General features: G+C 37.5%; 3 protein-coding genes across 12 annotated transcripts; 2 read left to right on the top strand and 1 right to left on the bottom strand.

Annotated features, from left to right (window-relative positions):
• Nucleotides 1-104: 104 nt before the first annotated feature.
• Nucleotides 105-21165, top strand: LOC143459148 (terminal uridylyltransferase 4-like). Of its 10 annotated transcripts, none has more exons than XM_076956147.1 (37): nt 105-522; nt 1419-1552; nt 1668-1796; nt 2302-2344; nt 2458-2498; nt 2729-2797; nt 3339-3413; nt 5173-5280; nt 5814-5969; nt 6086-6297; nt 6416-6544; nt 6721-6889; nt 6970-7110; nt 7219-7385; nt 7530-7667; nt 7844-7988; nt 8356-8483; nt 8731-8853; nt 10508-10904; nt 11083-11167; nt 11638-11710; nt 11808-11848; nt 11998-12206; nt 12385-12575; nt 12857-13018; nt 13545-13748; nt 14033-14110; nt 14277-14423; nt 14750-14917; nt 15131-15278; nt 15472-15573; nt 15747-15873; nt 15990-16038; nt 16181-16239; nt 16399-16539; nt 16744-16985; nt 20235-21165. In XM_076956147.1, exons 1-37 carry the CDS (start codon nt 254-256, stop codon nt 20507-20509), a joined length of 5274 nt encoding a protein of 1757 aa, XP_076812262.1. In that variant the 5' UTR covers nt 105-253; the 3' UTR covers nt 20510-21165. The 10 variants fall into 10 exon arrangements, with proteins under 10 accessions (XP_076812262.1, XP_076812261.1, XP_076812263.1 ...); XM_076956146.1 differs by having other exon boundaries at nt 5814-5990; XM_076956148.1 differs by lacking the exon at nt 2729-2797 and having other exon boundaries at nt 5814-5990.
• On the bottom strand, nt 17135-19407 carry LOC143459150 (uncharacterized). Its single transcript, XM_076956157.1, has 4 exons — nt 18017-19407; nt 17838-17935; nt 17553-17714; nt 17135-17479 (listed from the first exon to the last, which is right to left on the bottom strand). The coding sequence occupies exons 1-4, from the start codon at nt 19077-19079 to the stop codon at nt 17321-17323; spliced, it is 1482 nt and encodes a 493-aa protein (XP_076812272.1). The 5' UTR covers nt 19080-19407; the 3' UTR covers nt 17135-17320.
• A 2532-nt stretch (nt 21166-23697) lies between the features above and the next one.
• LOC143459660 (uncharacterized) lies at nt 23698-25116 on the top strand. The gene is made up of 4 exons (XM_076956884.1): nt 23698-24104; nt 24191-24226; nt 24371-24606; nt 24781-25116. The coding sequence occupies exons 1-4, from the start codon at nt 23870-23872 to the stop codon at nt 24988-24990; spliced, it is 717 nt and encodes a 238-aa protein (XP_076812999.1). The 5' UTR covers nt 23698-23869; the 3' UTR covers nt 24991-25116.
• Nucleotides 25117-26109: the final 993 nt, after the last annotated feature.

Raw genomic sequence — 26109 nt, 5'->3', positions numbered from 1 at the left:
TGATTTTAAGTTAAGATATTCTGTTTAATTCATTTCGCAGCCTAGCTTAGTAATTTAATCATGAGAAGATTTTGTCTGTAATGCTACAAATTTACTAACTGTGCAATTTTCTGGTTTTACAAAACAGACCATAAGCATTGCTGCTGGTTGATATTGATACATGAAGCGTGGACCTTAAGGAAGTAAAAATCTGGAAATGATAGCTTCTGGTCTGAATGTGTAGTTCATTGTAAGTTAAAGAACACTGTGAGCTATGGCAAAAAATGTTGACCAACCCAAACTTGAGCTTAATGATGATGCTAGTATATTGCGTTGTCTTGGCAATTCCAAAATTGGCAAAAATCAACTTCATTCTGGAAAAGGGTCTAGGGTGTTAGACACAATAAAAGCAAAGCAAGATATCTCAGCTGGAAGGCCATCAACTGCATCATCCAGTAAAAACGTAACATCAGTTTCACGTCCATCGACTTCTAATGCACAAAGAAATGCTGGAGAGCATTCGCAACCAAAACCTGTTCCTCAGTGAGTATGATATAATGTTGAATTTGTGCATGTATACCATTTGGTCTCGAACAAATCTGGTAGCTATAATCAATAACTATGATCTTGACTGGAAAGTATGGCAGTTTTTGATGAGAATTTGCATATGTTAAGACACAAATTTTGGCTTGATTGAGTAGACTGTTGCTGAATATGACCGTAGTGTTCAACAAGATCTTGCATGCGCCAAGCAACCAAAAATGACAAATTTGAGTTCGCAAAAATGCTCGGATGCACCTGGAGTGTGCATTTACACAGTTTTGTGCGCAATTTTCCTAATTCAGTCTCTAAATGAGCCAAAAATTAAGTGCATACTAGTTCTTCCTAGTCATTAAGTGCAGAATTACACACCTAAAGTATGTCATTGGAGCTCAAAGAAAACAATATTGAGTACATTTATGCCAAACTCTGCAATCTATATCTACTTATGAAGCCTTAATTCTTTGCTTGCTTATTATAAGTTGGGGTGATCATGTAAAAGTTTTGTGTGCTCGTTGATGAGTGCCATACTTTCCACTACGGACCATGACCATATCTAAAAACAATAGTATGTCTGAGAGTTGAAATTTATCCATTCATATTTTTGTCCTTTTGCTTACATTTCCCATTTTATAAACTCTTTTATAAGCATTTTTACTATCTACAAGTAAAGCAGAGTTTGTTTTAAAGCTTTTTCCACACTTTGAAAAATAAATAAAACATGGCAAAATTATTGATAAAGAATTTTGGTAATGAGTTTATTGATACTTTATGTATTGACTGTTAAAATTTTTTCTGGTTTGTGTCATGTCATTAATAAGTGATTCAAGTGGTCATATGTCAAGTGCCATATTTATATGATACTTACACTACAACATGATTGCTATTGTGTGATTCAGAAAACTTGGTGTTGCCAACCGCACACACAACAGAAGGGAACACATGTCTTCGAGTAACAGCCCAAACTACTCTGGTGGTATATCACCAAATGTCTATCAGCAACCATCGATGTCTAATAACTACAAGAAAAAAGGTTAGCATATATATATATAGTTATGAATTTTATTGAGCTTACAAATTTTGGTTGATTATTATATATTTAAAGTTTGAAGTTTTAACATTGCTATAATTACCGGTAACTAATTCAGAATCAGCACCTGCACATCTTACTAAAACACCTCTTAATGGGCCAGTGCTCAGAAAACAACTGACTCAGCCTCCTGCTAGCAAGCAGAAACATTCTCAGCCTGATAAGAGTGAACCGCCTAAAGTCAAAGGTCTGGTTTGAGATGTAACTTAGTGCTTCTCAACCTGTGATACGTATACGACTGCGGGTACTTATACGTATACGACTGCTGCTTTCAGGGTGGTATCAATGGGTACATGAGCAGCTTTTGTGGCTTATACGAAGTAAAGTTTGGTTTCAGATAATTTATGGAAGTTTGATTGCTCAGTATAGATTATTGGAAGTCCAAGAGCTAGAATCATCCAACTCCACTTTGCATGATTTTTTTATTGCTGTTGTTAGCGATTTTCCATAAATCAGATAACAACAGCAATACAGACATTAAACTATGATTTTAGTTAGTTTATTTATGTAATTAGTGTGAATATAATAAACACAAAAAACAACAGGTAATACATGTTCAGAAAAAAGGTTGACAACCCCTAATCTAATTTAGAGGAAAATGTTTGAATTACTATTTCCAGTAGTTATGAATTTAATTTTGTCTTTAAACCTACCATCTTAAGCTATATTAAGTGTACCCTCTCTATTTGCAGAATCACAGGAAATGACCAGAGATGCATTGGAAAATATTTACAGGTATATAAGTACTTGTTAAGAATTAAATGTAATTGTAAAGAAGATTTATCAAACCTGAAGATGGTCATGTTTACATTAACAAAACACCCGATTTGAGCTTTGTTTTTCTTCAGGGGTAGATCATCTTCTGCTAAAAAGAAAACTGAAGAAAAGGGTATATCAATATAGATTTATACATACTTGAAACTTAAAATCACTTTTTTGGTTTCATCTACATTGTAATCATGTCAGTTTGTTGTGTCTTGCTTAGTTGCTTCAATCAGTCTTGAAAATGAGTAATTACCTTATCTGAATTTTGAAACAAAAGTGACTTAAAAGTTAAAGTTTAAGCTAAGCTAAGCCAAGTTAAAGCTTTGTAAACTGCAACATTTAATTCTGCACCAGTAACTTCAGCCAATCCTAATACAAAGTCTGAAGTTGTGGCAAATGGTGCAAGTCTTAATTACAGCACAAGTAAGATGGTTTGTCATTCTTGTTTCTTAAAATTTCATGACGTTATAAACAAAACAATAAACTAGGGTTGAACCAGATGGAACATAAATCTAAATATTACTTGCGGGTATCACTCATGCGTTCCTATTTTCTTGAATACAAGTGCATATCTTACATACATGTTTGGGCTGAATCCTTTATTGTGCATGAAGTATCATAGCAATGATAGTAAAACATTAAGGTTTTTGTTGTACGATTGGTCGAAAAGACAGTGGAATGATCATGAGAAGTTTTGTTAGAGCACAAAACTTTTTGGTTTCTAATATTTATTAATGAAAATGATCATTTGCTTTCCAACAACTGTGATTATATATGTATGATATATATTGGCCAAATATTATAATTTTTGCAGTAATTTGTATTCTCACAAATCAGATGCTTTCTAATTTGGCACATCCCTACAGTAAATGACTGCTTAGTTTATTTTAATCTCTTTAAAACTTTTGTTGAAATGTTTGGAAATCTGTTGAGATCTGCTCTTTCATATTTTTGTATCTCATAGGCGATGGGAAAAAGGCAAGACGGAAAAGAAATAAAAGAAAGAGTGAAAAAGGTCATGAGATATCCACTAAACCAGGTTAGTGTTTGACTTTGAGTACTGAGTGCTGAATGCTGCACTATCTGAGGGATTTGTTGTCCATTAGGGTATTCCCCTGATTCAAAACTTTAGTTTTTTTTCTTAACAATAAGTTGCCCCTACTCTATTGTGATGGTAAGGAATGAAACCAGTTTTGTTTTATATGTTTGCACAATTGTACTTTTTCATTTGATATGCTTTATGTCATTTCAATGCCATGCCAATTGCCAACCTTTGTGTTTCTTTGCTTTGAGATAAGCTTAAAGTGAATACACATCAGTAAATAAATAGGTTGGACGAGAAAGCGTTTCTCTGTTTAAATCTGGTGTGAACGTAAGGGTTGACATTACAACAAGAGTAGTCATAAACAAAGGTCTTGCTGTACTATGAACTCGAATAGAAGGCATAGCTTCTATCTTTTTTCAGAGCATTTTTATGTCTTATGATCAAAAGCAGGGCTTCCCAAACTTTTTTGCTCGCGACCCCTTTCAAACTTCTGAAGTTTTCCGCGATCCTTCACGTTTAAATTCATTAGCAGTGCGAAATATACATTAGTCATTAGTGACATTTATTGAGATGCAAAGACTGAATTCAAGCAACCAGAACTCAGAGCCTACTTACTACTTTACACACGTCTAGGCTACTGGAAACAAAAAAGCACACACATTTATTCAGTGTGATTGGTGCGACTGCTTTCTGCTACAAAGCAAGTCCAGCTGTGGCTCAATATCTGTTAATGCTGGTCTCAAGGCGGTTTCAATGTTGATTAGGCTGGAACGATATTTTGTTTTGATTGTATTTTGTACTTCGTGTAAAATTGGTATATGCTCTGCGACCCCTGAAGTTCGTTACGCGACCCCTTGCGGGGTCGCGACCCCCAGTTTGGGAAGCCCTGATCAAAAGCATAATACAGTCGACTCCGCTTAATTCGGATACTTTGGTTCCGCTCACTTTTGGCCGGATTAAGCGGAGAAACAGCTTTGTCCAAATTAAGCGGAAAATCAATTGTTCGTTTCATGGTCATGCATAAAGGCAAAAAATGCATTTAAAATACTGTACTGTTGCGTAATAAATGAATTGCAGCGGCGCTATACTGCAGTAACTGGCACTGATCGCATAAAACGTCTTCGTTTACTTTAGTGAGCAATTTCACTTTTTGTGCTAAACTTTTCTGTACAATTTTGTCCTACAAGATGGACGCAATTGTACCGAAGTAAAAGCGACTATGAAGCTGGCACGGCCTTATATGCGTTTATTGTCGATTGTTACTGCATGCATCGTCATTGTTTCACCATAATCACTCATAATGCAATTGAATCTTGTGTTAAAACGAACGAAGTACTGTTTATTGTATCATAACCTAACGATGGAATTGCGAACCTGTGTCCGAATTAAGCGGAGAATTGTCCGAATTAACAGGAGTTTTTTTACGTTCAATTTTTACTTTTGTTCCGTTCCCGAGCATTTTGGCCGAATAAAGCGGTTGTCCGGGTTATCCGGTGTCCGAATTAAGCGGATTCGACTGTAACTTTATTTAAGCGGCGCCATATACACTAAAATTACTGTGTTGCTTGTCCTGTTAATCAGCAATTACTCTCACTTTGTCAAGTCTCTTTGAGTAAATAAAGTTATTTAAAAAGAACTGGTATTTAATTCAACCTCGGCAGTATACAATCCTTTTCAATTATAACCATATATCTATAGAGTGTATTATGACATTCACGTGGTATTTTGACCTTTTAGCATCACTGAATTGCAGAAAAAACCAGCCAGCCAAGCACCGTAGCAACAAGTTCTTCAGCAGCAGGAAAACAAATCTTGGATATGGTAAATGGAGGTGTTAAGCAGATCAGGGATAAACAGCAAGGTAGTTATAGTCCTGAGCAGTATACAAGAATTGTGTTTAAAGGATTAATGTAAATCTTGCTGCTACCACAACCTTGGCCAATCTACAAAACGCAATGTCTTATAAACCAATGCTCCTCAACCTTTGCTAATATTCGAGGTTATCTAAAATACCAGGGTCGCATGAATAAAGGTATTGTTTGCTAATTTCTTACATCACCATATACCGCAGCGTTTCTTAACCTTGGGGTGCTGAAGTCACTTTTTGAGGGTCCTGGTAAGTGGTATATAAGCTTCACGAGTTATACTACACAAGATGCTTGACTATAAGAGGAGCGTACTTAAAATACTCAGTAACTGTTCCCTATATTTGTGCTCTAATTTTGTGGGAGTTCATATAAATTTCTTTTCAGGTTAATTAGTAGTTTTCAAAATCCCGGTTCAATTTTAACTTTCAAAGCTTTTGAGGGTCCCTGGAAGAATGAGCGCAACATATAGCCCTCCGAGCTGAAGTTAAAAATTACTGTTATAAATTTTTAAAAACTATGTACACAGAAAGCATATCAGACAAGACTAAACCAGCCCAACAAGTGTTATCATCTTCAATGCCGTCAATCCAAACCCAAAAATCAGCTACTGCTCTCCAAACAAAAGAACCGAACAAGTCCAAGTCTGAAACTTCTGAAAGTTTTAAAGTTACAGCACCCCTGGGTACGACTCAAAATACAGAAGGTGTGCATCTTTGATACACTGATATCTATATCATATGTATCTGGACCTGTTTCAGCACTGCCAGTGTGTTCAATGTATCCTGCGTTTATTCACAGAAGCTTCAAGCTCAAGTCAAGTAAGGCCCACACCAACTCAGAAGGCATTGTTGCCTACTCCCCAAGCAATACTCCCAACTCCGAAACCTCTTTTGTCCAGTCCGACCATGACTTCTTCTCCACTTGATGTAGATTCAGCAAAATTAGTGCTATTGGGACTCGAGCAAGCCACAGAGCGTCTGAAAAAGGATCATGTTGTATTTCTTCATAAGGTTTGTGAACTGATTTGTGGAAATGCTTTATGTTCTTTAATATTTCATCGTATTAGACTTAATTATATTTGCATGCTGCCAAGTTGTAATCTTTGTATTCATTTCACTGCTCGTGTAGAAATCCACTTCTTTTCCAACTGCCAAGTTTTTTTGCCAACTTTGCAACTATCATTTGGATAACGTTCCTCTTGCTCATCGCCATATTAAGGAGAAAAGGCACCGAAAACTTTTTAAAGAATGTCAACAGGTTTATTGGCTTATTCAATTTAAATGCAAAATTAATTAATTATTTCAAAACATTTTCCTACACTGCCATGCAACTTGTTTATGACTTGTTTTAATCTTTAAGGCCCCTTTATTATTGTGCTAGGCCTTTTTTTATGCTTGATATAATTTTATAAAATTGATAAATTTCTTGTTTAGGATGATTTGTTAAGGCAGCTTTCAATGCCATCTGATAAAGCTTTGGAGGTTTTGCAAAACCTTTTAGTTACAAGTGTACTGAAGGGCTCAGTTTTAGAGAAGGAAGATCTTAAACAGAGGAAGTCAGTCATTGGAAATCTTGCCATAGTCATCAGAAAAGCATTGCCGGGTATATAATGCGTAAACCATGTTATGATTTCTTTGGCCGAATTTTGAATTTGGCTAAAGATGTGATGAAACGTTTTGCAGGTGCAGAAGTTACAATGTACGGCTCGTCACTTAGTGGTTTTGGGTTTAAGACAAGCGACATAAATGTTGACATTCATCCCCCTTCCGATATTAAAGCACCCATTGCTTTAATCACCATATTAGATATTCTTGCAAAATCAGGTTAGCTTGTCATAGAGTACATGTAAGTGTTGAAAAATACCATTTAATTTAAGATTTGACACTAGTTGACTATACATCGTACCATTCAGTGTAATCATTTTTCTATAGATGCCTACACTGATGTTGCGTCTAATTTTCGAGCAAAAGTTCCCCGGATTGATTTCAAAGATATGGAAACTTGTCACTCGATACGTTTAAGCACAGGCAATGAGGGCGCAATATTCACCAATCAACTTCTTCGTTTATACTTCTGCTTGGACCCCAGATTATTCCAGGTCGGCTTTCATTCCCTAAGCCAAAATGCACACCTACTATGACATCAGACAAGTATTTAACTGCTTGTAGATACATATACTTGTGTAGAGTTTAGCAGTCACCTGTGCGATGTCAGATTTTGCACCTTACAAATTTTTCTGTAGCTTGCAATGGTCTTTCGAACATGGGGCCATCTGTGCAAGCTCGATTTACAGCATGAGGGTTCCCTTCCACCCCATACTTTCACCCTCATGGCCATCTTCTTCATGCAGATGAAGAAATATCTTCCTGTTTTGCATGAGGTATGAGTATGACTAAAGAAAATGTGTTTGTGCATTCTGATTATAATTAAAGGACGTATCGTGTGTTATCACTTTTTAATCAATATTGTTTGCACTGTAAGTAAGAGATTGCTTAGTGGCTTAGACTAATTGTAATAGAAAATACGTTTTAATTTGAATTATGTTGTTTAAAACAGATCATTACAGACAAGGACATGCAAAGAATATTATCATCCTCAATGAACTGCACTTGCATTGTCGAAAAAGGTTCCAAGTTTTGGTACATTCCATCTCCACCCGTCAAGGAGGGCAAAAGTGATGAGAAGATGGAAGCTGATGAAGGTTTATCCACGTTTTACTCAGCTTATTTCGTCCTCTTTTTTAAACAAAACTGTTCAGTAATATTGCAAATGAAAATGTAAACTTTAATTTTTATATCTCTTCATGAATCTGTATTTAAAAATTGATTTTAGCTGTAAGTCAACTTTTGCCTAGATTGATCAGGCTACGCGATCCATTTAAAAATGTCAAACGTCTTCGCATATAATGCATCTAACTTGATTACCAACCTTACATCAATCATTTTTATGTAATAACATTTTAAGATGGATGGTATTTATCTTTAACATCATTGTAATTGTTGTTGAAGTCAGAATCTTTGACAGTAATAGTTCGCTGGAAAACTCTTTTAAACTGGGTCATATGACAGAAATCGAATCTGATAATCAGACTCCGGTTGATTTATGTGCTGGGTGCGAGGGAGCTGATCTCAACCTTGCTCAACTCTGGCTTCAACTTCTCAAGTTTTATGCCTTGGAGTATCCTTTGGAAGATGAAGTACATGACTTAAACTTTTTTATTAACAGTTTTACATTTTGTAATAAATTAATGTAATCAGTAAGTTACAGAATAGGTTTACTTATTCCTTGCGGATGTTGCAAATTATTTTGTGTCCTTTCACTCCACATGTCATGTTTTGAGATTTAAAAGGTGACTTGTCTTCCCAAACGTGTGAATGCTTGCATCGCACTATCTCCCGCGTAAATTAACAGTCATAGTGATTGCAGTACAATTTACATCCTAGGTCATATCTATTTGCACTTCGAAACGTCTAAAACGTGAAGATAAGAACTGGAGTAAGAAGAGGGTGGCTGTTATAGACCCCTATGCGTCAAAGCGAAACCTCTGCCGCTCCATGAACGCACAGGTGGGTTGACGCTTGACAAATCATATGACTGCTTTTTGATTAGTCACGAAGCACTCACGTTTGTTTGCTGACAGCTGTTGCCTACATATTTGTTAAGTCGTTTGCGATTATTACGTCACGTATGTTTAGTTTTGAACGAGTATTGCACTCGCAAGCATACGATGGAGATCTTTCTGTATTGCGAACAAATGCTTGATAGAATATTACCACTTTTCCTTACCACCCGTAGTAGTTAAATCAGAGGCCACGTACATATAAATCTTGCGGCATACTTTTACCGGAATAATCCCACAAGACATGAAATTGCATCACAAAAGTTACAATTTGTCGACTATTCCGATGTTTTAAGATTAAATAAGTTTTGGTTAGCTTTGAAACTGATTTAGATTAAATATAAAAGTTAACTTCTAGAAACTTCCACGATAAGTACAAAGTAATTGCTAATAATGCAACTAAAGCAGAGAGGCTCATAAGTTATAACTTATTTATTTGCAGAAAAACATTGAGTAGTTTTGGACCGAAATCATCCTTTGTCAAAATAATAATGTAGTAAACACGAAACGAATTTAACTACACATATACAAATACATATATAAATACACATATACAAATACATATATAAATACACATATATAAATACATATATACAAGAAAAAGGAGAGACAATTAAGTGTGTTGACTGTAGACGGTTATCAACGCAGCTGGTGTGAAAATGATGTAATGGTATTGTTGTTAAGTCGATAACACAATTGGTGGCGAGAAAATGCAAGCAGGGTAGAACAATATGACCGGATAAATCTAATTTATACCCTACCTGCTTTTTATGGCCACCAGTTATGTACCAACAATACGGTTGTATCATTGTAACACCTACTTTGTTAACATTTTCGCACCTACTGTATTAGTAACCGTCTACACTACAGGTGGACCAAATCGGTTCGGGCCGAAACCGAACTTTTGGAAGAAGGGTCGATTTATTTCGGTCGAATCATGCAATCTAGTATTGCAAGTATTCGGATTGCAAGAGTGAACGAAACTGCCTGTAAACTTGGGCCTATATAATTAAGGACATACCTTAGTTAGAATAACGTATGCTTAGTTGTAACTTGTAACTTGCAACGAAAAGCTACGTAAATGACTAACTGTACTAAGTTTAGCTGCAATGAAGACGTTTTCAAGCAGAATTTATTTCCAAATTTGAACATTTTTACCGAACGCAACTTGCCGTAATTTGCCTTTAGTCTACTCCTTTCAATCAACACACATAAATTTTTCCCTTTTTTTCTTGTATATATGGTGTGTATTTAAATTCGTTTCGCGTTTACTATATTATTATTCTGATCAAGAATGATGTTAGTTCAAAACTAATCAATGTTTTATCTGCAAATAAATGAGCTCTGAGCCTTTCTGCTTCAGTTGTGTCATTAGAGCCTATTTGTTGTACTTAAAGTCAACTTGTCTCTACCTAAACAATATTTTTCACGATAGCGTAATTACTAATTAGGCTTCTTAACACATGATTTTTATTATTTTGGGGTTAAAATTTTAAATCACATCTCAGCTAAGGAACGCTACTCGCAAAAGTTCCATTTTCCAAAAATATCACTAAACTATATCTACCAACGCATTTAAAGAGAACACTTGTTTCATGTAGGCTGTTTTCACTTACATGATGTCACGCTTGAAAGCAGCGGTTATTTATTTCTTCAAACCTACGGAGAGACTCCAAGTTACGGCAAGATCGACTTCAACAAGCAAAACGCCGTCCAAAGAACCCGAGAAATATAACGCCCCAGTCAGAAATGAAGACTTTAAAAGCTTGACTGCTGTTGACGGCAGGAAATCTCCGAAAGAGTTTGACTTTGCGGACGAGCTGTCAAGGAGAATAGTTGCAAAAGTATTGAACTGTTTGAACGAATCCACCAAAAAGAAACCAGAAGGAGACAACACTGTCAACGGCGTTACACCAACCAGTGTCAATCGTTATGTTGCGGAACTCATCGAAGAATTAGTTGCGGAAGTTAGCGACTTGGACACGGATTCGAAGCTGAGTATGTTTTATGCGTGCTTAGACGTTTCGAACACGACCGAAATGGCCTTTTGCATCGTGTGATCGGTGTTGTGAGTTTGTTTTGTTGTCCATAGGCGAAAGCATAACCCGTTTTAATGGAATTTAATTGAAATGCAGTAGTTACTTGTTTATTATCAACCGTTTCTTGTTGCTTCCAGATGCAAAGCTCCAATCAAAGGCGGAGGAGGTATCAAAATCAGTCACCAGTGACGCCCTCAGTGAAATATGTGCAATTTTGAATAGGTGAGTTAATATCCAAAAAGTGTACCTATAGCAATAATAACCTCAGAACTCGAACCCCCTTAAACTCAAACAACTCGTAAGCTGTACAATTTTTTATAGAAAGTTTTGCCCCAAATGCTGGGTTTTGCTTAGAACTTAAACGTGAAATGACTAAACCTGTAAACAACACACAGTCAACGGGTAATCTTTTATTGTAAATCGATTTTTGAGTGTTACACAAAACATGTACCTTTTAGAACTCAAAAGACCTCTAGAAATCAATTAAGTTCGAGTTCCGAGGTATGGTTGCCCTAAATACAGTTGTTGCCCACCCTCAAAACATTGCTGCTACTGTACTAAGCTATTTGTAAGCCTAAGTTGACATATCAGCAGGCAACACACTGTGTTGTCATCAGGTGTCAATATAATTAATGTGGTATAGTGCAGAACATTTTGAACCTGAAGATACTCAATACACGTCGTATTTTTAGTATTTCTTTGTCTGAAACGTCAACTCCTACTGACGAAAGCACGTCAAAGGATTGCTCTTTGCTTCTGGACGATGTAAGTTTTACTTCACTCGTTTTTTTTTCATTAGAAATTTGGTCTTTTTATGTATTCTAGTTTCTTGACTGATACAGGTATGTTGTTGTCTGTTTAGGACGATGACTCTGTCGAAGCTTTTATCAAGTCTAATCAACAGTCAGTCTGCTAAACTTACTATTGTGTTATGATTAGTTGATTACTGTAATTTTTTTGGTTTGTTAAATTCTTGGTTAACCAACTATTTCCAAATTAAACAAGTCATTCAATGTTAACATATTTTCCATCTTAATTGACGTCATTTTTAGAAACTTATCTGATAACATCGAATACGAGTTTACCGTTGACACCATAACGGGCGGGAAATTCCCGGTCAGCGTCTGTGGATTGTGCAAAAAGGAGGGACACTCGAGAAAAAACTGTCCCGATGAGATCCATACCCTTCAGATTTGTGCCCTTCCCCCTTTAACATCACAGCATGGAGCCGTGCTGGACCGGGTCTGCGAAGCCATGTTTAGTAAGATGTCGCTCATTCATTTGTTATTTTAATGATATAATTCTGTTTAATTTTGTCATAGTTTTGTATTTTTGTGTCATTTCGCTTTCTAAACGACTGACCTGACCTGGCCTTTTCGGACGACAACTTGTTATTTTTATAAAATATCGGTTGAAAATCGGTTTCATGTCGCCATCAGAGCATTACGTGCTGTCCTATGAAGAGATACAGCAGAGGAACGCCATTTGCAGGGAACTGGCCAACTTTCTGCAAACTCACTTTGACCCTAACACCAGTATGAGTTTGTTCGGTTCGTCGAGAAATGGTTTCGGCTTTGGTGGCAGCGATCTCGACATATGCATGACGTACTCTGATGACGAGACCGGAGAGGTTTGTTCTTTGTTTTAGGTGTTGGAAGAAAATACCGGCACCAACCAATACTTTGTGTAGTTTTTTTGGTTTTTTGTTTTGTTGTTTGTTTTTCATTTTCCAATCGTCCTTGGAACTAATTATGGCGATAGATTAGCTGCTGATTTATACATAAATTTTCGTTTTATTTTTTGAAAAAATATTTGCCAGTGCAAGCTCGAATTGTTAATCGTGTACTTGCTAAGTGATAATATCAGCGTTGTACAATTCTACACAACTCCTGTCTTCTACTTCATGCTCAGGGTTTAGACTACGCTCGTATCATCGAAATGGTCGCCAAGCACTTGCGCAGAAACGTGACTTTGCGATGTATCTTGCCAATCACTACTGCGAAGGTTCCCATTGTCAAGTTCGAACATCGTGAAACCGGTTTGGAAGGAGATATCAGCTTATACAACTTGCTTGTGAGTTCGCAGGCAACTTTTACCTATAAATGACGATGCATGGGGTTTTTGTGTTAAGATATTTTGTTTATTTCTTGAATTGAATAGTGACTTTAGTATAGCGTTAAGGCTTAAATTAAGCTTAACCTTGAGACCGGCCGGTGTTGGTATGGTTTTCAGAAGCACAATTTAGGTTTGATGTAATTATATCATGTCAGGCAAGCAGAACGTCCGCGCGCAGTTGCTATCTAAACAGTTCATATTTTATAGGAAAAATTTATTCATTCAGATCTAAATTTCCCCATTGAACACTAAGTTAATTTGAAAGTTATCATATATTAATATAAACCTAGCCCTAATCTATCGTCGATCTATAATGAATGTAATTGAAACGTTAAGAAAACCTGTTTTCCGTAGCCTACTGGTAAACAACTCAATCTACTTGTTTAACATTTCGCTACGACTAAGTGTTTAGTTGGTACAATCCAAGGCATCATTACTCTTCGGCTATTGAGCCATCATGTCATCTTCATCTTCTTCATTACAGGCACAGAGGAACACCTCCATGCTCAAGGCTTACTCCTCCATAGACTACAGATGCAGGGTGCTCGGATACTCCATGAAGGCTTTCGTCAAACTGTGCAATATTGGGGATGCGTCCCGTGGATCTCTGTCCTCATACGCATACACGCTGATGGTCATCTTCTTCTTACAGCAACGTAATCCTCCTGTTCTTCCTGTTCTCCAAGAGGTTGCAAGCTCATTTTCAGCATTATTTTTTATCAGAAGTAGTTGTAATTTGCTGTTGCTTAATTTATGTGATTTATTCTTTGAAGCGAAGTTGCTGGAAATAATTCCAGATCGATCCAACCCAGGACGATTAAACCGAAGACGACCAACGAACACTTGTGGGTTGAATAGACCCGTTCGTTACTCGGGTTGAGTCGTCTATGGGTTGAATTGACCGATAACCGCTAGAAATAGTTGTAAGTTTATTAACAAAATAATTGGTTATTGTAAACGCTATTTTTACAGCTGCATGGAGAATCGAGAACGCCTGAACATATTGTTGATGGCTGGAATTCCTGGTACTTTAACGACATTCTGAACCTGGTGAGTTATTCAGGAAGATGCTTGTAATTTTCGCCGTTGTATAACACTGGCGACATTTCGTATTACGCTTAAAGTAAAGTGACTCGGTTCCTCACGTGTCCATTTCCACCTAACAGTACACTCTTAATTTGAATCATCTGTTTTTGCTTTTCATCCGCGTTTTCAGCATAAAGTATGGAACGGGTACGGTAAAAACAAGGAAAGCATTGGAAGCTTGTGGCTGGGATTGTTGAGATATTACACCGAGGATTTCGATTTCAAGAAATATGTCATCAGCATCAGACAGCAGAAGCAGTTGACTGCGTTTGAAAAGGTTTGAGTGAGATCTGCTTCAAAATGTAGAAATGAACCAAGTCACTAGCAACTGTTACGTTTTGCTGGAGCATTTTTAAACTCTGCAAAGGTTGTGCAAGGTTTATAAGCGCTTGTCTTTGTGATATGTAGTTTCTTATTTGTTTCTGTTTTGCGTTAATCATGCGCGATATTTTTAGAATTCGAATTCGTATAAGTAACACCAGTTAATTATTTATTATTATTAATAAAAACAGTATTAATTAATAAATACATTTTCTTCCAGTTGTTATTGTTTTTTTAACACCTTACTAAGTCACGGGTAGTACATATAATCCATGTATATAGGAATGGACTTCTAAGCACATCTGCATTGAAGATCCTTTCGACCTGTCTCATAACCTGGGTGCTGGGGTTTCTCATAAAATGACCTACTTCATCATCAGGGTCTTTATCAAGGCGAGGGAGCATTTTGGCACCTTGCCAAAGTTCAGGTTAAACGGAAACCAAGCTGTGGTAAGTACCAAGTTAATAGTTGATTCTTGGCGCTTCACACTTATACAGTAGCAGTAAATAACGATCCTACAAATGCGGCGACTTCTTTAGTTTTAAAATTATAATAAATTAAGGAGTATCAGCGTCCAACTGTTAGTGAATGTTTCTTGGCCCATTAAACGGCCTTTTACTGTTCTCCAAGCACAAATAAGTCAACTTCGTTTATTCGCTCAGCATTATTTCTTCGATCCCACCATACTTACGGACGGGGAAGAAGTTCCCAACGACCGTTGTTGTCGGATTTGTGGGAAAATCGGCCATTTTGTGCGGGACTGCCCGAAAAACAAGCGATCCAGGAAGAATAAAGAATCAAACGCGAAAGGTAACGATCGCCTCACTCCCAAAATACCCCCTTTTAAACAATTACTCACCCAATGTAGTAACGCGACTCTCAGCAACGTCGTTCTTGCACTTGTTTGCGAAGGTTTAAAAATAGTGCGCTATAGTACAATGCGATGAAATACTGGTGCATCTGAATGCTTTACTGGTGTTAATAATAATATTGTCAACACCAGATGACAGCAACGAGCAAGATCTTTCAGACTATCGATGTTTCCATTGTGGCGGACTCGGTCATATTAAACGAGAATGCCCCGAGCTTAAGAAACTCAATGAATGTGAGTTTCCGTCTGTGTGTAGGTGTATAACTATAATGTGGTATAAGTTAGTCTCTTTCCGTTGTTTGGTTTAATGTTTGTAAACTGTTAGCTCCGTAATTATTAATTATTGGTGATTAATTTTTGCTACAGTGGTTGGTTAGGTATTTTCACAAATTTTATGTACCTTACAGCACAGAAAAATCGAAGCAAGGCTTTAAGCACACCCAAGTCCAAGCAGAAACCGACTCCAACTCCAAGCACACCCCAGCGTGAGAATGGACCCAAGCCATCCACCCCCGATTCGCATAAAGCTCAAAGGTGATGGGTCATTTCACAGTATAATCAATTCGAAACATTTTCTGCACCGTTAAATACATTGCATCTTTTTCGCTCCACGGAACACAAGGCAGTTAATATCTTGCTCATTTTTACAGGAAGATTGATCTTACAAAGAGTCCGACCACCCCTAAAGTACAAAACGAGGTAGTAGTTAACGATTGAGTAAAAAAGCTGTAGAAGTTTCCCTTAATCTTAAAGTTCTCACAACAATAATTAGACATGTGTAGCAAAGTTTTTCTGTGGTAATGTTGGTTAAGGCTGGAATTACAGCATCTCTATTGGACAGGTAACTCCAACTGTTGATAACAACCAGTCGCCCCAAGTCAAGGCTCAACGAAAATTGAAGTGGGTGTTCTCCCCAACTATGTTAACAGAGTTAACTATGATAACTAACTAAGTTTGTTCACAAAGTTGCTTTGGTAAATCTCTCAGCAACGGAAATAAACACCCTGTTACGTTTAAAGCAACTCGCGTCCTTTCAATAACAGGAGAAATTTTTTACAGCATCCCAAAGCAGGGATCCCATCCGATAGCTTGTGAGACAACTCAGCAACTCTCAACCGAATTGGAGGAAAAACGTCCAACTCCCAGTCCAGGTGGAAGATCATGCAGTGATGGGATGCCGAGTCCCAGCTCACTGAGCAGGTTAAGATTTATCAAAAGTTTTTTTTTCAAATTACATCAACCAGCCAATTTTTATGTATTTCATCTGTATATCCTAAAATAACTTCTTTTTAGAAATATTATTTAACTATTTCTTTGAAACCAACTTAAACAGTTATGAAATATCCGCTTTTCATTAAATCAGACACAATTAATTTAACCGCAAAGATCCCCCATGTTTTTTAGATCTGCACCGATGCCAAGCTACCCATGGTCCCCAGTTGGTGCTCACCCATCCTCGCCCATTGCAATGTCCCTCCCTCCACCCCAATTACCCAGCAGCGGTTTTTACCTTCCACCCCCGATGATTCCTCAGTCCCCGATGAATATGATGACCCTAGCACAGATTGAGACCGAACTGATGAAAGAAGGGGGCAAGGTTGCTGACCCCGGGATGAGACCAAACGAACCCCAAAGATCCCACCAAGGTAAATGATGCAGACTAGTTATGAAGGTCTGTAATTGTTTATCTTCAAGGCTACTTTAGTGTTGTGTATAAACAGCTTTAACTCAGGACTGTTTTACTGCCATTACCTGCCTCCCAATCGTTACCAAGTCGAACAGTATGATCGCTACGTAGAAGATTCTAGCTAATTTAATCGTTAATTAATTATTCACAATAAAAATCATCCCAAATATTTACAACATAACACAAGTACAACACTGTTTCAATCTTTCAGCAAATTCAACGTTTGCGATGTGAATCTTTTGTTTTGTACATTCAAAGCTGTACTTGTGCAGACAAATTATTACAGTATTGCGGTTAGACTTCAAAGTTGAACATGTTTCTCCACTTTCTGTCCATTAACATCGGATTAGGCAGCATAATCTTGGCAAGATCTCCGTCGCTCAATATGAGGTTTTCAGTTTTTTCGCTCGATTCGGAAAATTTCTTCCTTATTGCGTATTGCTTCGGCTTCAACTAAAAATCACCAAAATATTCTCACGAAAAATTTTACACTTACGATAATTTATATTATCATGACCTTTTGTACCTGAATGACGTAACTTGGTCTCGTCATTATGACCTCGTCGTAGTATACGTCATCGATGTGCCGAAAATCGATGACGTCAGAATAAGATATATTGTCACAAAATTGATCCGGTTTGAGTCGGTATTTGCTTGCACGAACGACGATTAAATCACGCATCTTATTCTGCGAGGGAAATTTCAGATCAATTTTTGCAAACTCAGTTGCAGAGGTGATCAAGATACGACTATACGTAGTGGTGGAACTTAGTAAACTAGTTTTATTCGGTGTGTCACGCCATGATGTTACCCTATACAGCTGGCAGAGTTTTTCTTCGGTGACGTCACCGAAGGTAAAGGTTTGCTTTTCATTTGAACGAGGTTGGTCACTTTCCGTGGTCGTGATTTCTGCCCAAGAATTTAAACGTGTACGGGAAAAGAAGTATTTCTACTCGATTTCATACTAAATATGTAGGAGTCTAAGATCACCTTTCCGCGATGTTTCTCGTACATCGACGCAATTCTCGTCATTAGAATCCTTTCCCGCTTCTTCTGTCTTCATTTTTTCATCTCTCAGAAAGGTTCTTTTCGTTTCTTCATCTGCGTCTTTGCTGCAGGACATCTTCTGGGTTCCCTCCGGCATCAAATAAACATATCCCACCGATATGCATTGCTCCTTATGTTGCGAGATTTTGTGAAAATTTGTCTCCAAACAGTCTTTTTCACTTTCTTCTCTATCGGAAATTGTTTCGTCACATGTCGTGTTGTCGTCATCACTGTTTGATGGATTGTCCGATAACTCTTCAATTGGACTCAGTTTTCTTGAGTCAGTCGCTTTATTTTGCTTGATCGCAAAATCTTTTAAACTCACAGGAATTTCAACTTGTTTTTTATTATTTTCTGCGTCTAATTCAGCAGTTGATGTTGGCGAAGGTTGTTGATGTTGACACGGATTACGCACAAGGTTGTTGCGGTCCGAACCCGAACACTGTTCGATCGATATGTCTTGCTCGACCGGACTCTTGTACCGATGAAATGCTTCTGGATTTATATTTCTCATCGAAGCAGAGCTTTGGTTGAGTCTTTGGTTATATTCGACGCTATCTAGCGACGAGACCGAAACTGTCGATTCTTCGTCGCCACTGTTATTCGCATCGGATGTGTTTCCCCCAGCGTTTATCAGGTAACATTTATCAGGTTTTTGTCCGGAAGCGCTACTTAGAACCTTTCCTGGAAATAAGTCAAGAGGTGATTGATTTGCTACTTCACAGAGATTGTTATTGGGTGATGACAACTGTTCTTGGCTGCACCAGAAGTCAAGCTCGTTGGTCTGCGTTGCGCGTTCAACTTTTCTTGGAACTTGTTTGTCAATGCTAGCGCTTCTTTTCGTCAGAACTTCATCTCGTATCGTCCATTTTAAAGTGACAAGAAAGAAAGTTTCACTTTTCTCGATCCCATACTCAAACTTCCAACCTTCAACGTCAACTTCGTTTATAAATCGGTTCAGCTTGTACGGTATGTTTGCTTTGTTCATACCGGTAGCACCTTCCATCTGTGGTCTTTTCAGCCACCACTGGATGCAGTGTTTTTTCTCAGTTGTCTTTGGCTTGCACTCGATTTTCTGAACTTTAAGTAAACTGAAAAAGCAGCTCCTCAACTGTTAAGTTTATAAGTTTCTAAGTACACACAGGAAATATTTTGAAGATTTTAAGCGTTGACTTAATTTTCCTGAAGTATGACGTTATCCTACGTACAAGTAGATGTATTATTATCTAAGTAAACTGAAGCCAAGGTATACTAAAGAAGTTCTTCAACATCTGGTTTCACGATTTCTTGTGGAAAACTTCATAGCTCTGTACAGACCAAACGTGCCAGCTGCATTAGAAGCTGGAAGTGAAAGCTGGCAACTGTGACACTGATACTTGGCAGGCAGAGAGACATAAATTGACTGATAACTTCTTTGACAGACTTGTTATCTTTACGTACAGCAACTGTAAACTTGGTGTTACCAAGTTGATCACACAACGATATGAGGCTTAAAAGTGGTACAGTAGTACCGTCTGGCACTCATATCCAGTTCCATTTTTGTTGTGAAAACTAAGCTTTCCTAGAATGCAATGTTTTCGAGGGATTGGCTGTGATGTTGTTCAGAAGTAGGTCAGTAATTCTCTGTTCATAAAACGCTGTGTAATAGTAGTCACCAGGAATGTAATCGCTTGTTTATTTCTTTGTGATGCAGCAGTGGTTCTCCACCTAGGCCCTAATCGCATTCTTTCTCATGCTCTCCATAGAATTTAAGTTGTTAATTAGAAAGAATTTGTGCATATGTAAAACTAGTTGTGCGCAAATCAATTCTCTCCGAAAAGAAAATCATCTATGAACATTTCATTTATTTGAGCAGGGAAACCGCACACAACACTAATTTTTTAAAAAAAGAGAGCAGTCAATGCTTATTATTGTCTTGAACTTGCCAAAACTTTTAATGGCGTATCTTGTGTAATTAGCCTCAATGTAGACTATGTTATACTTATGACTTATGAGGTACGCAGTTAGTGGTAACGACTGAATTATTCGTGCGGCCCTTCATTCAGGCTTTGGCTCTGGCAGTAAGACACGTTGTTAATCACTTTTATACAGTATTTTAATTTTTTTGGTCTTTGGCTTGTTTGATATATTGTTGCTAAACTTCTGTAAATAAATTGTTCAGGTCACGTCTACCCGAATTTGCGCAACTTCATTCCGCGCCCCATCTCCAACCCGATGATGGTGGCGCCCCTGCCGGGTATGGCTATGGGGGTACCCATCCCCAGGCCCCAGTTTCCGAATCTAATCCCCTCGCCCGGGATGCCACCTCTTCCACTGAACCTGACCGGTAGCCCCTCGTCGCATGAAATGACATCACCATTACGACATCATACGTCATCGCAATACGTTACTGTGGAACAGAATGGCGTGATCCGACCGCCGCACAGCAACAGTTAACCCCACCACGCCAGAAATTGCGGATTTCCGGTTGGGGACAAAACGGGGTTGGAATAAAACAATCGTTGGGGTGCAGGCTTTGCCCGCCCCCCTAATTTCTGTATAATTATGTGACCGTAACCTCTGACTACAAATATTTTAAAATTTTTATTTATGTTTTTACGTATGTGCTGTATACTTGGCCTGGCGAAAGAGTTGCGACAGTGCGACGCATTTTTTAAATTTATACGCCATGTGCAAGTCAAAACCCACTGAAAATTCCGCTTGATTTTGGCTAATTTGTATTATTTTACGATTTTAAGGCTATTTTAGGTTTTAGGGTGCTTTTAGTGGCATTGGTTACAGTATATTAGGAAAACAATGTAGGATCTCTTTAGACAGTGTAGGAATCTTTTACAAGCGTTGGTAAGCGGTATTAGGAAAATTCTAGTTAAAAATACGTAACAAAATAACATGATGCCTTGGATTGTGTTTATCTCAAGGTTTCAGTTGATCAAAATGTTACATTTTCATCAAGTTCATGATAAATCTCTGATCTATTTTTTGCCCCGAGAGCATTGCATCTTTTACAAGCGTCTTAATTCGGAAATTATTTTTGCAGACGTGTCGTTTAAAATTAGTCGATTGAAATAAAAGTGAACGAAACTTGAAAAATGCTTTGTTGCCTGAAATGCAAAAGTTGTGGTGAATTAAGTGGATGCTTTCAGCAAATTGTCTCCAAGCTAAATAATTCTGTCAGTTACCAAACACAAAACCAGTTGAATCAGATGGCTAATTATTTGGTTAGGCCAAGTCATCTCAAGGGAAAACACCGATTATATAGGCCTATTAAATGTTGCAAACGTTTTTTACACACTAATAATAAATGATGAAAGTTGTATGTTTATTGAATAAAAAAAGCCATGCATTCAACATAAGGGCTATCATGCCAGTTTATTTGAAATCGCACTCAAGAAAATTTTGCATCCAAACTAAATTGTTTGATAAATAATAAACAGCTTAATACTTACAGGCAGCCAACTATACAGTAATCAAAGGTAGGTCTACCACCAATAGTTTATGCTCATGGATGCAATTCCCTCCCTGGTCACGATTATATTTTCACAGCAAAGACTTACTGTAATAGATGAGACTATTTGACAAGTTTCGTTTAAACACAGGTAGGCCTAAATGAAATTACTCTGATCATATATTAGCTTCAATACGTGTAAACGGTGTAATTCATTTAAGTTTAGTAGTATCATTCCCTAGTGCCCTAGTGCCACAAACACTGTATATGCGACACAAGTAGGCTAAACTCAAAAACAAAGTGTCAGACCTCAATCATAAGTTGGAATTTGGTTGTGAAAAGCTTTATGCAATCTGTTGTGGGCTACTGTAGATGAAAAGTGGTTTGTTTAGGCCAATTGTCACTAAAACAATGGGTTTACTGTTCTTTAAAAAGAGGTAGAAACGTTGAAATCAAAACTTCAAACAGGCTATAGCACAAAAAATGGCACTCGAGTTATTCGTTACAGACTACCATTTACCATGGCCTCTTAGTAGGCTGTTTGTTAACACGTCATATTTTTTGTAGATCGTTGCTATGAGGGATTAGTGTTCGACAACAAATGCATCCGTTTAGCGTATGTGCGAGGAGAAAGAGCGAATTTCAACGATGCCTGGGAAATTTGTGATGGAAGTCTTGCTGATATCACCAATGACGAAATGTTTGACGCAGTGTATGCTTACGTCAGAAGACTCTGACTCCACAATACTGGCTACCCTTCCAAGGACTTTGTTGAACCGTTGTTAGGCTCACGATATCAGGTTTGTTTCCTAAATTTATTTTTGAGGTCAAACTGTTTTCTCTTGAACGTTTGTTGAACCTGTGCTACCTCTCCCCCTTCCGTGGCATTTCCTCAAAACATGCCAACTTTTAGTTAAGCTTCTATCCGGTGAGGTTGACATATGGGAACCTCGTAACCCTTGATAGATAGCAAATATGTTTTCCCTAGGGCCTAGACAAACGGTCAGTGCTGTTGGAGTAGCGTCTAGAGTCTAGGCCGAACTTTTTCAACAAAAATCAACCGGTGGGCCTTTTCGACCTTCAAGAAACGTCGACAGGAACGTCACTCTCTGCCAGTTTATGTTGTAAATCAAACGAAAATATTTTGAGTTTTGCGCAAAAATCAATAAACATTTTACAGCGAACTTATTCAAATTATATGAAATTTACCACCAGCGAAATAAATAAAACCTGAGATTGTTGTTTTCCTGTTCGGTCGAAAGCAGAGTGTTGTTATATGCTCTGAAGCAGATTGCATTTTGTAAGAAATATGACATAATGGCAGGTCTAAAATTAACATATGCTGATGATACTGATATATTTTTAGATAATTCTATTATTTTAAGGTTAATTTAAGCACTTCATCACATAAAAAAATAAAAAGAATTTACAAAAAGTTTTTGATAGAAAATTTTTGTGCAGAGCAAAGACAGAAACCCGGCATTCTTACGTTAGCGCCATTTTAACATTAAGCCTTTAAGGTTGATAATAGCTTCTAAACAGTCGATAGTTCCTTGTTTTTATACTTCTTGGTTTGAAATATTCCGGTTTCGAGATTAAGCTAAAAGCTCCATAAGAGTACTTACGTTTGGCAGTTGTGCATATATAGTAGCATTGTGTACAGAGAAATTTTGTTTTACGTCATACTATGCCAATTAAGGGCCAGCTGCCAAAAGTCATTCTGACGTAAATCAACGTGTTTAAGTCAGCGAGCGAGATCCAACGCTGTATATGTTATGCACGTGAAATAATTAAGTGATGCACAAGACTCAAAATTGTTCTGATTGTTTGTTTTGATTTTGATCAAAAATGTTTTGAATCAAACTCACTAACGAATTTTGTATTTTGATCAAAATAGATAGAGGAGCAAACACTGACGGAAGTAATTTCATCGGCTGATGACGTAGACACACTCTTCCTAGGCTAAGCCTGCGGTTGTTTTTCAGGACACAGCTTACGTAGGCGGTGTGATTACGCGCCAAAAATGGTCTTTTTTTGGACAAGAAAATGTCTACTTAATGACACTATTTTGAAACTTTAGGAATACAAATTACGTCAGTGAAAAACGTTCAAAACCACTTATCATCAATCAACGAAATTTGAAAACAAACTTTCGAAAGATTTAAAAAGACCGACCTAGCTTTTGCCAATATAGTGATGTGATGAGCTGTTGCCTTGAACTGATGATTTCAAAATTGCCTAATCAGCTTGGTTAAATGATAATAGACATCGGTCACCGGAGAATAATCTTCAATTAACTTTTTTACGCAAAGCAAAAATTTACTTACAAGTAAAACTTAATAAGTTGAGCGATGCGATGTATCGTGTTTTTAGTTTGTCTGATGACGACCTTAGTCGGTGCTGACAATGCGGACGAAATTTGTCTCTCCATCCGTCGCGAACCCTCTCACAGTCAGGAGGTTGCGCAAGGCCCTCCTGGACGCCGAGGTCCTATCGGGCCTCCAGGACCTAAAGGTGCTAGGGGTCCTATAGGAACATGTACTTGCTCTTTGAATGAAATTAAAGACGAAGTTTCAAGGCTAAATGGTAAGTGGAAAAATTGGCCGCGTTATTGCTGCAAAATAAATGAAGGTATTTATGAAAGAACAATCATATAATTTTATTATTTGCAGAAAAGACAAAAGCGTTAAAGTCCACATTCCAAACAGGTAATACTGCGCAATAAAAAAATCATTTAAACAAAATGCTCGTTTATTAATTTTTTATATTTTGTTACGTCTTATTAAAGAGTTGTAAGTGACATTTACTATCAAAGACTCATAAACTACAATGAAAATGATATTTTTCTGTAGATCGTTGCTATGGGGGATTAGTGTACGACAACAAATGCATCCGACTAGCTTACGTACGTGGTTCGTCAGCAGTGAATTTCAACGATGCCCGGGACATTTGTGATGGAAGTCTTGCTGATATCACCAGTGACGAAATGTTTGACGTAGTGTACGATTACGTCAGGAGGACCTGGCTCCAAAATACTCACCACCCTTCCCGGGATTTCGTTGAGCTGTGGTTGGGTTTGGCGTACCAGGTTTGTTTGGCAACGTATTGCAGTTGTACATATACAAGTAGGAAATTTATTGGGTATCTAAATGTAATCGCTTTTTAGTGCTTTGCTGTTTAAACGACTATTTTATTGATTGCAGCAAAATTTGCTTAACCTTTTCGTCCGTCTACAAACGAAAAAATGTGTTTTTTTATTTAGTTGAAACAACACCCAACAAAAGACGTAACCCTGATGAACGGGAACACAACCACCCTTGACAGATGGCACAATGGTTACCCTTCCGCGTCAGCAGGATACATGAGGATGGGATGTAGAGTCAACTATTACAACAGAAATCAACCAATGGGTCTTTTTAACTACAGGGAAAACTGGGCAGGCGGTGTTCCACTTTGCCAGTTTGTTTTGTGAATGTTTATAGCACGGAACGACAATCGTTGAAGACATTTTTGTAGAGAAAGTGTGTATGCTGTATAGCCCACACTCTACAGCTTACTCGATAAAATACATCTTGTAAATAAACCATGGAACGGTGGATAGAGTTACTTTCATTAAATTTCGAGATTTTCCAATCGAGCTGGACGAACTTCGCTCTTGTGCGCTCGATCTCTTTCTGAAGTCACAAGGAAATCCACCATTGCAGTCTTATTGTGTGAAACAATCATCTAATAGACGCGGACTTGCACGTTCCTGAATACCAGATTGCATCGTGAATGCAGACCGCGCAAATAATAACTTGTCATTAAAGAAATAAACAAAGTTTTTCCCGAAAGCAAGAAAGCATAGAGTTTTCAGCTGTTTTGTTCTTGTCAATGTTGTGGTAAGCTAACAGCATAGGTCGGAGAACAATACAGCTCTGATGCGCAGTTCTAAACATCACAGCATTATAACGGTTGTGGTTTCTGGCCATTAGTTAAAAACAAGCCTAAAATGCTATTACCAGGGTTGCCATCGGTCTGGACTCTAAAAAATAAGCACGACTAGGAAACGAAAGAAGAATACTACCTTAAACAGTGCACAACAGCAGAAGGCAATCAATGTTCCTAAAAAAAAACAAGACACTATCAGCTGCATGTTCTTAATTTTGGTATCTCTTTGGTACAAAATGGTATACTAAAGGTGTCAAAATGCCCAAAATGGGAACTTCTGCCCTAAAAATAAGACAAAACTAAGGACGCGAATGATAATAAGGACGTAACTTAGAAAAAAGGACAAAAATATTTTCTAAGACACAAACCTTCAAAATAAGGACAAATCTTAAAAATAAGGACGGTATGGCAACCCTGGCTATTACTCAAACAAAATCTTAAACAGTTGCCTTTATGGAACTTTTATTTCTGTTTAAAAACGTCGCCAGTGTTAAACAAAAATGGACCACTTTTGTTCGATATCAGTGTGGTACGCAAATTTATTGCTATCCGGCTGCTTTAATCGATTGATGGATGGTTTGATGGTTCTCTCAAAATTAATAATTAACCGATACTCTAATCACCCTGTTTCGGTAAAGTCAATATTTTCAAATACATTACT

The sequence above is a fragment of the Clavelina lepadiformis genome, chromosome 5, assembly GCF_947623445.1.
Source record: "Clavelina lepadiformis chromosome 5, kaClaLepa1.1, whole genome shotgun sequence".
Classification (NCBI taxonomy): Eukaryota; Metazoa; Chordata; class Ascidiacea; order Aplousobranchia; family Clavelinidae; genus Clavelina; species Clavelina lepadiformis.
This window is presented reverse-complemented; position numbering and strand designations above follow the sequence as displayed.

Coding starts and splice junctions, on each gene's coding strand:
- LOC143459660 (XM_076956884.1), top strand. CDS start 23,870: ATGCGATGTATCGTGTTTTTAGTTTGTCTGATGACGACCTTAGTCGGT. Junction 24,105..24,190: donor CGAAGTTTCAAGGCTAAATG/GTAAGTGGAAAA, acceptor TATTATTTGCAG/AAAAGACAAAAGCGTTAAAG. Junction 24,607..24,780: donor GGTTGGGTTTGGCGTACCAG/GTTTGTTTGGCA, acceptor TTTTTTATTTAG/TTGAAACAACACCCAACAAA.
- LOC143459150 (XM_076956157.1), bottom strand. CDS start 19,079: ATGGAAGGTGCTACCGGTATGAACAAAGCAAACATACCGTACAAGCTG. Junction 17,936..18,016: donor ACGAGAAACATCGCGGAAAG/GTGATCTTAGAC, acceptor ATTCTTGGGCAG/AAATCACGACCACGGAAAGT. Junction 17,480..17,552: donor GACCAAGTTACGTCATTCAG/GTACAAAAGGTC, acceptor GGTGATTTTTAG/TTGAAGCCGAAGCAATACGC.
- LOC143459148 (XM_076956146.1), top strand. CDS start 254: ATGGCAAAAAATGTTGACCAACCCAAACTTGAGCTTAATGATGATGCT. Junction 2,798..3,338: donor AAGTCTTAATTACAGCACAA/GTAAGATGGTTT, acceptor TGTATCTCATAG/GCGATGGGAAAAAGGCAAGA. Junction 7,111..7,218: donor AGATATTCTTGCAAAATCAG/GTTAGCTTGTCA, acceptor ATTTTTCTATAG/ATGCCTACACTGATGTTGCG.